The sequence below is a fragment of the Panthera leo genome, chromosome F3 (genome assembly GCF_018350215.1).
Source record: "Panthera leo isolate Ple1 chromosome F3, P.leo_Ple1_pat1.1, whole genome shotgun sequence".
Taxonomy (NCBI): domain Eukaryota; kingdom Metazoa; phylum Chordata; class Mammalia; order Carnivora; family Felidae; genus Panthera; species Panthera leo.
The window spans coordinates 24,748,642-24,761,195 of NC_056696.1; the positions used below are offsets into that span (position 1 = coordinate 24,748,642).

Sequence of the window (12,554 nt, forward strand, 5' to 3'; positions counted from 1 at the left end):
AGTGCAGGTGAGTCTGAAACTCAGGTCTTCACCCTGCACAAGGCCTTTCTCACGTTTCTGTCATCTCTCAAACTCCTTCGGATTCTTACCTGTCCAGCAGCAGCTCCAGCACCTCTTTGGTGGAGGCAAAGCCTCTGTATGTTGACAGAAAGATGCTGATATAGGTGAAGTCATTGTCCCCAAACGCCGTCAGCAGGTTCTCCACAAGCTTCTCCAAGGTGCCAGCTTTTATGGTCCTGATCTTACAGGTCTCATATTGACTGACTGTGTGTCCTGGAGGCAGCTGGTCCCCTTCAACCTGTACAAGAAATTCATGATTATGATCAGGCGAAATGCTCCCTAAAGGAAAACCGCAATCAGTGGACCAGTGGAAGCATAGACTATCGTGTTTTCCGTGCTCTTAATTCCCCTCAAGCCACGTAAAACAATCCTCTCACCCATGGGTGTAGTAGAGTGAGGAGGTGGTGATGATATTCATGCTGCTTTATTTCATAGTGCTTACACCTGCCTCTACTTAATCCCCTATAAAGAATTAGGTTGCTGGCCTATTTTATCAAGAATGTTTTCCATGACCCCAGGATCAAGTTTAGCAAAAGTTATCAATCATCCCCTTTGTACTGTTCCATGGTAAGTTGTCAAACTCATTCTTAAAGACAGCTCCTACAGTGGTGGAGCAGACTCCTACTGGCTTTGGAGAGCTGATTGTTAAATTTTTAGGATTTGTATGAGCCGGTTGACATCATACCGCTAGGCTGAAAAATCAGGAGTATATTCAGATATCTACGGAGATCTGACCATGATCCGGTGTTCTTCAGTCCACAAGAAGCAATATCCTTCCTGATTCAGTATCATCAGCAATCAACGTAACTGACCAAGAAGTGGCTTATACCAAGCGGCCCGGGCTAACCTCTGGGGAGTAATGGGAAGGGTGGATGGGTGTATGATCTCTGATTTCTGGAGACTTGCAACGAACAAGAAAAGACATGTGCTCATGAGAAGTAGCCATCACGTGAGAATGAAATTGCAAATAATATTGGCAGGTACAACTGCACAAAACATAAGAACTGACTATTGATAAAGATATGTAAAGCTTGAACACTGAGTATGAAGAAAAACAGGGGTGTGCCTTACATCCTACAATAAATCTGCACCTAACAAATGATACAAAGATGCAATTTTCAGCTTAACTTGTCCTTCATAAGCATGAAGATGACCTACTGAGAGGATCCTTTTCTAAAGCAAATAATCATTGTCAGTGATGCAAACAATAGCCAGGCAGGTTTTGTGAATTGGAAGTTTGAATTGTTGTATGTCAGCTTTTCCTCAATTGAAATAACCAGACATGTGAAAATTGAGGAAGAGGAGCAAAGAAGAGGGAACTGAATCTCTAAATGACGACACAGTGCTAAGTAGCATGTTTGCTTTCTCTTCACCTGGCCTGCCAGATGTTAAACCACTGGAAGGAAATTAGCTGGCAAGATTGCTTCCAGTAAGACCAAAATGGTGGCGATCGCTTTTAGAAAAGGGTTAGAATAGCTTAATGTCATTATGTCTAACTGCTAACAGGACTTAACATTAAGACTCAGGCTTCCACAGTGCATGACTTTATTTCTTTATTTCATTCTCGAAGGATACTTTCACTTTACTAAGGGAGGGATCTGGTTTGGGCAAAATACCAAATGTTTCTGCAGACCTCTTCTGCCCGTTGACTCCAATCACGGCCTGATAACTCTTCTTTATCACTGTATATGTAGTTTTAAAATAGGCCTAATAGTATCCACCTATCCTCCCGGGAGTGTCAATTCACTTTAAGCTGAAACAATAAATGAAAAGGATATATGGTTTCAAAGTCTAATTACTTGTTTTACCAGTTAGTACAGTGCTGCAGTGCTGCCCTACGCGGGTGTTGGTAAAACACTAGTTCTGAAACAAAAGGTCCTGTGGTCAAGTTTGGGAACTACAGAGCAAAACAAGGTCAAATACATGTCTTTACTACAGACTTTCTTAAAGTCTTCAATATGCTAACATGTTATGAAACTCTAAGAGAGGGATACACGATCATGATACATGATCCTTCCAAATGGAGTCCCTTTACTCTCCCAGCATCTTGCAGATCATCAGGATGAACATACTTTGGAAAATGTTAGCTTAGTAAGTCACTGCGATGTGTTTAAACCATAATTCACTTTTGCCACTTTTCACTAAAAAAAAAAAAGACCTTATAAAATACAATGTTAATTTTTATCTTCAAACATCTACATATCCCTTTGACGTCTTTCTTAATACCAAAATGTAGGGATGTTTTTTCTATGTTTTACTCAAAAGATCTGGTCCCAAACAAATGATCAGCCTGGTAATATTAAAAAGCAGCTTAAAAAATATGCTTCAGTGTCAAACGTTAACAATAATGAAAGGAATGGCTTCTCATTCTCCAGGGATATTCAAGCTCTAGTTCTAAATCAAGCTTCCTCACCTTGTGACAATGTTCCCTTACCAAACAATTTTGTAATTTGAGGATTCTCCTTTTACTCACAATGCAAATTCCACTTTACATATTTTCTTATGGAAAGTAAAAGCTCTTTAAAAGAACTGATTTTTCCCTGAGCACCGATGTAGCCAAAATTTCACACACAGAGAAAAATGTTTGTCAAAGGGCCTGATGAAGTGGGTCCCCTTTCCTGCCAGAAAGCAGAGTTGGCAGGAAGCCAAGGCTCTCCCTTGGGAATGGAATCCTGTTACTCATTAACCCAGTCGCTTCCTTTTGGTCCTCCTTTTCCTCTGGAAAAAACTCTCAATATGCTTGCCTGATCCCCATACCTCCCCAATAACAGTTTTTGTCCCTCAGTGTTTGCATCTGTACATTAGGAAGAACCATGTTTGAGCTAACAGAATAGCTAATAAAATACTTTGACTTATTTAGATTTTAAAAATTATTGGGGCACGTCGGTGGCTCAGTCAGTTAAGCATCCGACTTCAGCTCAGGTCATGATCCTGTGGTTTGTGAGTTCGAGCCCTGCATTGAGCTCTGTGCTGACAGCTCAGAGCTGGAGCCTGCTTTGGATTCTGTGTCCACCCTCCCCCACTCATTTGCTCTCTTTCAAAAATAAATAAACATTTAAAAAAAAAAAGAAAAATATTATTCACTAAGTGCAATGAGTAAGCATGAGTGACAATATAAAATGAAGCACAGGAATTGCTCTGGTGCCTAGAATCATTCTCACAAAAAAATTAACAAGGCACGTTAAGGTGTCAGAACACTTGCTTAATGCCATTTTCTGCACATTTGCTAAGCACCCTAATATCAACTTGCTAGAACAGAGGGAAGATTTTGAAGATGAGTTCTAATTTACCAACACTCAAGTGGAGTGTTTCTTTGTGACACAAAAATTTGGAAATTATCTGCTTGTTACTGGAATTATTTTGAAATAAAATTATATAAAAGTGAAACAGAAAACATAACTCCACCTTATGGTCAGACTAGAGGAAAATTTGCTAAATTTTAGTTTAGCAAATTTTTTTGCAGCAATATACTCGACAGCCATAGGACCCTTTTAAGAGTTTAGGATCTCTTCTGTGTGTAATATCTCAATACCTTTGAATCCTAGTTTAAAAGAAAAGTGAGGGAGTCAGGGACCGAGCCTCGGCAGACAAGTGTTTAATAACCCAGACTCAGAGAGCAATACACGGAGGGCTGAGCCTGCCCTCTGGGTTAGCACGCTAACAGGAAACAGCTCAATCTGGATTTAATCAGAGACCATCGTCTTACTGACAAGATCATGATACCGAGGCCACAAAAATGTTTCAGGATTTTGGAGTGGGGTGGAGGGGCAATCTCTCTGCCATTAAAAGTCAGCTTTTCCTGAGAGAACATGCCTGACTCCTATGGGGTAAATATCTACAACTCTGCCCAACTGTCCTAGCTGAGGAATTTCCATAATTATTAATTCTGGCATGAGGGATGAGAGATGAAATGTGCCATATTTCAATTCTGTTGCCAGTCACGGAGAAATACACTCTTTCGCCTTCCAAAACATAAACTGTTAACAGCTTCAGTGTTTCTAACTTGAAAAAAAAAATTTCCTTCCATCAAAATAATACATCAGTCATCTGATACTTTAACAGGGGACATGCTACGTCCACAAGGTCGTTAGACTAGAGACAGTATGACGTCTTTGTCCAAGCCATGCTCAACCTTCAGAACGTCAGCTCTCAGGCATCCTGGCCTGAGCAGAAATGTAAACAGTGAGTAGTTTTCTAGTCATAACTCTCTGACAAAATCTAAAACCCACATCTAAGATTTTATAGCCTTTGGAAGGTGTGCTATACTCCTGGTTTCAAAAAACCCACCATCCAGCAACAAGAAACCACCATAGGTCAGGAAAGGCCATGACGGGATGCACGAAAGAGCTCTGCGTCTGTCTGTATTGTTGCCCGGATACGTATAGATGAAATGTTCTTACCACGCAGAGGAAACAAACGCATGTGTGTATGTTATGGCACATGGCAGACTGTATGGCAAGGCCAGTGCATCTGAGTATTGTGAGCTCTTTACACATAAGGCATGGAGAGATGCAAAGCACCGTGTACAAAACCCTAGGGCAAGTGATGTCAACTTCAGTGTGAGCTTCTGGGCAGGTGATGTCAAGTTGAGTGTGAGCTTCTGCACTGTGTGAACTTTCAGGTATGAACTCAATTTTTTTCTAGGTTAAGTTTGCCAGGATGCTTAAATTTTAATTTCAGGTAAATAATGAATAACAAAATAACTTGGGGGGCATAAGTATGTCCCGTGTAATATTTAGGACCTATTCATACTGAAACATTATTTGTTGTTTATGTGAATTTTAAACTTAACCTGGCACACTGTATTTTTATCTTTATTTGGTAGCACGATGTTAAATGCATACAAAGAGTATAGCATGGATCTCTCTTTTATTTATTTGGCCACACATTAACTAACAGTACTGTGTGTCAGGCACTGTATAAGATAGTAGAGACATAAAGGTAAATAGTATGTGGTTCTGACACCCAGGTTACTGGGTCTAGTGGAGGAAACAGACACAAAGAAACCATTATGATGTGAAATGAGGGGGAAAAAAAACAACCCCCAAAACAAAAAAGGAGAGATAGATAGGCAGATACCATGGAAGAACCAGGAGGGACCCAACATACAGATGGCATCAAAAAAGGCATCCTAAATAGGGGATTCCAACACCGGGTTTTAAGTTATGAGTTAACAACGGTGGGGAGGACACAGCAGACAGAGACACCAGCACAAACAAAGACATTAAGAAAAGAGGTGTGGGCGTCTGGGTGGCTCAGTCGGCTGAGCGTCCAACTTCGGCTCAGTCATGATCTCATGGCTCATGAGTTCGAGTCCCTCATCGGGCTCTGTGCTGACAGTTCAGAGCCTGGAGCCTGCTTCAGATTCTGTGACTTCCCCTCTCTCTGCTCCTCCCCCGCGCACACTCTGTCTCTCTCTCAAAAATAAATAAACATAAAAATTTTTAAAAAGAAAAGAAAAGAGGTGTGGCAGGGCACCTGGGTGGCTCAGTCAGTTAAGTATCCGACTTCGGCTCAGGTCATGATCTCATGGCTCGTGGGTTCGAGCCCTGCATCGAGCTCCGTGCTGGCAGCTCAGAGCCTAGAGCCTGCTTCCGATTCTGTGTCTCCCTCTCTCTCTGCTCCTCCCCTCTCTCTGCCCCCCCCCCTCAAAAAGAAATAAACATTAAAAAATTAAAAAAAAAAAAAAAAAAAAAAGAGGTGTGATGGGAGGGAACATGGCTACGGGAGCAACATGGCAAAAGGAATGGACAGGTTGGCCAGAGAGTCAGCAGGGAGCTACCTGATCATGGAGGACTCAGGTCAAATCCTAAAAAGCTTAGAGTCCATTTCCTACAGTTTTAAGCATGGTCCAAGAATTCACAGTGTGGAGGAAACATGTGATGGGAAGTTTAAAGTTGAGAAAATCAGTGAGAAAGTTGTTAATACTCCAGATGAGCAATGGTAAGGGCCTTAACTTGTGTAACGACGATAAGAATAGAGAAAGTGCTGGGTGGAGGGACATATTTAGGGAATACTCAGGAATTGTCAAGACTTGGCGAAGAGCTGGATGCAGAGGATGAAGATCTGAAAAAGAATCTGGAACATTTACGTGAGTTTTAGTGTGAATGACTGGAACGATAATCATGCCACCTATAGGAAAGAAAGTTGAGGAAGCGAAGTCAGATTTTCGTGGGGCAGAGGTACGGAATTCCAATTTACAAATGTAGAACTTGAGGGGTGCCTGGGTGGCTCAGTTGGTTGAATGTGTCTGAGTCTTGAGTTTGGCTCAGGTCATGATCTCACGGTGGTGAGATTGAGCCCCATGCTGATGATGCAGAGCCTTCTTGGGATTCACTCATTCACTCTCTCCCTCTCTCTCTGCCCCTTCCTCTGTCAAAATAAAGAAATAAACTTAAAAAAAGAGAGAGAGAGAGAAATGTAGAAGTTGAAGTGTCTTCGGGATTTTCCAATATTACAGTCCAACAGGCAGTTACAAATCTAAAAGTTGGGGAGAGGAACCTAAGATGGAAGTATGTAGACATTACATCAAGTAAAGTGGCTTTCCTCTCCCAGGCAGACTGTGTGGAACAGGAAGAATAGAGGGCTGAGAATGGCATCTGGAAGAGTACCAAAATTAAGAAGGTTCCAGGAGCAAAGGAGCCAAAGCACTAGAAGAAGCATCTGCCCAGTGACAAACTGGCACGCCACTTGGTCTTTGGTAGCATCTCTGGGGTGAGAACTCAGAAGAAACCTCCGCTGTCAGGTTTATACACATGCCAACATAACCTTCCACCTAATGATGCAAACATACAAGGTCCAGTGAGCGCCTGCCAGAACAAGCATGTTCAACTTGCAAGAGCCAATTGTGCACACTCCTCCTCAATTCTACATCCAATGACACCACGTTGGTATTGTGAGTTCAGTCATGGTGGAAATATTTACACCATAGAAACGGACTGGTTGCACACAAATTAGGGCTTTTGTTCTGGAGAGCTGATTTATTCAGCATACCGCTGCCCAGGAGTCCCTCTCCGATTATGTCAATGGTAAATTCAGGAGACACCTTCATTCTGGTTGAACATTTTTCTCTTTCTGTGTTCCCATCCAGTTAAGGCATTTGTGCTGTCATTGTGACCTCTGATCTCAAAGGAGATAGAAATACTGCCTCTGAACTAAGGAAAAGGTAGACATGTGAAAAGAGAAGAGGTAGAGAAGCATGTGCTTGACAAACAAACATGTTCTAAACACCTCTGATAAGATCCCCAAGAGCTGACTTGACTTGAAGCCGCATGTTCGAATGTGGTCAGGTTTCTATGACGAGTACCCTTCATCCTCAGGAAAATGCTAAGAGAACTGTAATAACAAAGGCTGTTGTTTTATCACACCGAAATCCCAGCTCCTCCACCATCCTGTCCCAGCAGGGTTCCTTAGATCACCCCTTCAGAGTCCAGGAACTCTCCTGGGGGAAACAGGAAGTTGTGTTTTCCATCTCCTAAAGACAGTAGTCCTCCTGGCTGTGAATCTGCTTGGTCCAATGTTAACCCATAACAGACTCCACCTTCCCTGACACAGATCCCTATTTCTGACATTCTGGTCCTCTTTGAAGGATTCCAAAGTCTTTATGGAGGCAGATCCAAAAATTGGGTGGATGTCAGGGAGTTTGCTACGTTTTCCAAATAAAATACTTTCACTTGTATGTGCTATTTTTCTGCCTGAAACAGAATGCTGATGACTGAGATGTTATGAATTAACCTGGGCTCCAGCCCCATTTCTGAGACTAAGCCACTATGAGCCTAGGACAATAAATTCAAGCCTCCATGTCTTGGTCATCTACTCTATGAAATACAGAAATCACATGTTATTTTGAGAAGTTCAGGGACTTAGAGCTGCATAAGGTGAGAGAAGTCTGAACTAAAAGAGTGTCTGCTGTATTTACCAAATAACAAATCATCACACAGAGTTTAGTATCCAGAATAAACTTGCAAAATTTATAACTTCCTCCTTTGCCTCTTGTTCAGAGCCCCAAATGCCCAAGGTCTTCACATCCTGAGGTCACAGGTTGACAGGTGCTCTGGCATTCTGGAACTCATTCTGTTTTTGAGCAGCCCAGCCAACCTCTGTCTGAAAAGGTCAGTAGAGGGTATGAGCTTCCACGTGACCTAATATTGTCTATGAATGAAGCCTGCTATGAATGGAAAAGCTTCCCCACAGCCCAGAAGCTTTCCCAGCCCACCATAAATCCCACAGACAGTTCCATGGGGCTTTATCTCCTTCTGAGATTTAAAGGGTTCCTTCACCAATCCTTGGGGCCTGCGGAGGGGGTGGATGGCAGGGGGTGCCAATTGCCTGAGTTTCCAAACTTAGTTTGATTCTTCTTCTCCATACCACATTAAGGAATCTCTGACCCTCCCCCACCTTCTTATGGGATTAGTTCAGTTTTAAGCCAAGTAAACATTTTGCTCCCACTATTATTGCCCCCTTTATAATGATAAAGCATAAAAATCAAAGCCCATTATCAAAATGCCAGTAAATCACTATTCCCCTGGATTTCAGAATTCAAGTAATGACTGTCTAACATGCTTCTTTTCCCCTCCAAAACTAAATCTTTAAAGTCTATGTGGACTTATAAATTCAAATGTAAAATTTAACTTTACAGTTCCCGCAAAGCTCTGGAACATAGAGCCTCTGGCAAATACTCTAGTCCTCAGAGCTGCGTTTGACACAAGTAATATTCCTAGGTCATGGGCTTGTAGAAATGGCTATCTACAGAGCAAGCAGGTATCTTTCAAGCCTACTTATCAGGTGATCCAATCTAGGGTGAGGTATGAAGAACAATTTAGTTTATCTTGAGTACATCTCTCCGAAAGATATACTGAAATAAACTGGCTTTTTTTTTCTCAGTAGATTTTACTCTTCATAATCTGTAAATCAATTCTAAGAAAACCATCCTCATGCCCTAAATGAAAAGGAAGAGAAGAGAGGGTTAATAGGTATTTACTGAGCAGTTATGGGGCAGATGCTCAATCTTTACAAAAATCTTCTGGTACGAATTATTCTCACTTTACTGTAGGAACCTGAGGTTTGGAGAAGTGAGGGATTTGGCCCAAAGTTACCCAGCCCATTAGCCTAATGTGAGAGAGTCAGGGTATAAAACCAGCCCTGTCTTTCTATTACAGTGTGTTGTGTTAAAACACAAAGCAACACAATAGTGGGTATTCAAACCCCGATTTGTATACCCAAGACTATTACAATTCAATAGCCCAGAATCTCCATACTTCATAGGATTGTTGTAAGAAAGAGACAAAATTAGATAACAGATCTGAAGGCATGTTGCACAGTTGCAAGAACTATTCAGGATCCTACAGATAAAAGAAACGAAGATATTGTGTGTTATACTAAAATCCTCTTTTCAATTTTTTCCCCTACCCCAGTAACTTTCACCAAAAGTTAGGACTGACTGCATCAAATGCTCTATGGTATTATGCCTCTTACCTCCTGACACGGACTGAAACCTTTAATAAGCACTATGGGGGAAAACGTTGGTTTAGTGCTAAACACCCTCTCTGGAGGAAAACAAAAATCCCCCTCATTGTTACAGTTTCTTAGATGAGTAAATTGAGCCTAAGAAGGACAAATGACTTCCCCCAAGGGCTCAAAAGGAGCCAGGAAAACAATGTCAGTAACCTGTATGAGAAGCTGCTGGATAAGACAGCCTAAGAACCCACGGGGAACACTGACGTTCTCCTCTGATTTCCAGATTATTAATTAATTTGCCTAACTGCTAGGTTTATAAACCTCTCTAGTCAAGAGATCATTTCCTTGTATCTTTAGAGAGAAAGGAAAACGCAAGTAGAATGGCAATATGATTGACTGTAGGATACAGCCAAAGTGGCAGGTTTGTAAATGCTGACACTCAGTAAAAATAAAGAAGGCAGAGCGTAGAAAGCACTGATAGCTGGCAAGAACACTGATCCAATTTCTCCAAACGAACAGAAACTGAAAGAGTAACCATTTTGTTTGATAGATTTAACGTGTCAAAAATATATGTAAAAAGACAGGCGTGTCAGTTGCAAAGAAAATATTTGTCTTCTTAATAATATGCTCATCGGGGCGCCTGGGTGGCTCGGTCGGTTAAGCGTCTGACTTCGGCTCAGGTCATGATCTCACGGTCCGTGAGTTCGAGCCCCGCGTCGGGCCCCGCGTCGGGCTCTGTGCTGACAGCTCAGAGCCTGGAGCCTGTTTCAGATTCTGTGTCTCCCTCTCTCTCTGCCCCTCCCCTGTTCATGCTCTGCCTCTCTCTGTCTCAAAAATAAATAAACATTAAAAAAAAGAAGGATCAAGTAGCTGTCTCCACCTTACTGCAGTCTACTTAGAATTGTTTAAAAAAAAAAAAATATGCTCATCATTCCCATCGCTCATGACCCACTCTTGAAATCAAGTCAGTAGAAACAGTATTAAAAGCACTTCCATCGTGCAAAGAACCTAAGTGAGGTGCTAAGGGAATCTATGAAGGAAATAAGGGACTGTATTCTTTAAAAACCTAACAGTGGAGATTATAAAATATAAATGCAAAATTTTTCACTTCATGGCTTGGAAGCAAAGAGATGTACAGAACTTAAGACTAGTGTGTATTTTTTATGAGATAATGCCAGGTAAATAGTAGGGGCCTCAGAGTGAGAATTTCAGAACCGGTGGGGGAAAAAAACCTCTTGCAACCCCAAGAGTCAAGAGAAGGAGGGAAAATCCCACAGAACTAGATTATGTTCCTAGTTCCCATTCGATTAATCATCAAGTACTTGTCAGTGCCTTCTATTTATCTAGCAGTAGGCTAGAATAATTCTTTTTAAGTTGGTTGTGTTTCATAGTTCCTAAATAAACTTGAGAGGATTCATTCATTCAACAAGTATTTGCTGAGTCCCTACTATGTAGCTGCTGGCAGCCATAGATAAAAACAGAGAACCAGACAGACAAGATGCCAACTCACAGAGAAAACTCCACCTCCTCCGCAACCAAAGGGGAAAAAAGTGGTTTTTGAGCCATCACTCACTGGCTATGGGCTTGCTCTAATGGAGTCCATTCCCTGGCATCAGAGTTGTCAAGTTACCGGATCCTGAGAGTTTTATGCTGCCCCACTAGAAATACCAGACAGAGACATGGCTGATTATCACATGCAAACAGAAGCCCAGATTATAGAGAAAGCAACTCTTTATAATCAATAATACACACACACACACACACACACACACACACACACACACATACATGGGCTTTCATTTACTAAAACAGTAATCACAGATGGACCCATTGACCAAACTGAAGTAATATATAGAGTCCTTGGCCATAGCTTCTCTGTGACACCCCCAGCAATGCTACAGTAACGTACCAATAAATTGCCCAGTTCATTTACACCAACGCATAGGTCAAATCAGTTTTACTTTCAGGCCCAAAGATACTACTCAATTTCACAAAGGTAACAAATCAGACAATAGGTTGGGAAAAGGTTCTAAAGTTTTAGTTATAGTAGTTTGTGTTTCTGAATGTAAAATACTTAAAGATTTTGTGTGTGTGAAAAATGTCACTAAACAATGTACACTCGGGGATTTATTGCTCTGTTTCCTTGAACACACTAAACAGTTTCAAAAGAATCACCTGGAGTGCTGGCAAAATCACTGATTCGTGAGCCCATGTCCCAGATATTCTGATCAGTAAGCCCAGAATAAAGACAAAGGATCTGCATTTTAGCCAGCATCCCAAGTGATTCTAAATGCAGAAGATCCCTTGGTTACCCTGTGAAAAATATTGTGCTTGACAATGCTAACCCAGGGATGAGTAAATTTTATTGATGGGACAAAGGAGAAGCTGATTAATATAAGCTTAGGCAAAGCCATGTGACTTCTCTTAGTCTCAGTGTCCTCATCTGTAAATTGGGAAGAATGTCACCTTTACCTTCCTTAACTTACCTAGACGTTAAGAGGATGATTCAGAAAAATGTGGGATACGCTTTGAACTGCTTGAGATAAAAGAACTATACAATAAACCAAGCCATGAACACTCATGTCAATGACCTGAGATGCTTTCAAGAAAACCATGGGATCTTTCTGATGTGTTTGTATTACGAAACTCAGTGGGCTTTCCTATAAGAAGGAAAGGTATTAAGACTAGCCTATAGATTTCACTTCTGCCCTCAGTACTCTTCTGCCTGGCTGTCAATCCTACGGAACCGCTTCGGCACTCACCTCCTGAGGTATCCCTATAGAACTCGCACCACTGATTCCCTCTTGGAACTCTCTGCCCCTTTGGTTTACAAACATCACTTTTCAACAACCACAACCAATAACTCTATGCACTTTTATGTATCCCATAATAACCTCACAAAGCAGATAAATTTATTATCCCCATTTTATAGCTATTTTACAGAAAACTGAGGCTGAGAAAGGCTAAGTGACTTGGCTCAGGGCAAACAGCTAAACAGTGGCCAAAGCCAGGACTCAATTCTAGGTAGTCTGGACCCA

The 12,554-nt window shown here is 41.5% G+C and overlaps 1 protein-coding gene across 5 annotated transcripts in view; it reads right to left on the reverse strand.

Moving 5' to 3' along the window:
• RGL1 (ral guanine nucleotide dissociation stimulator like 1) overlaps positions 1-12,554 on the reverse strand; it is a 254,758-nt gene that overhangs the window by 84,453 nt on the left and 157,751 nt on the right. For all 5 annotated transcript variants that reach the window (XM_042924546.1, XM_042924547.1, XM_042924550.1 and 2 more), the window contains one exon: positions 90-298. In XM_042924546.1, coding sequence (XP_042780480.1) covers positions 90-298 — 209 coding nt within the window. The remainder of the gene's footprint in view (positions 1-89; positions 299-12,554) is intronic.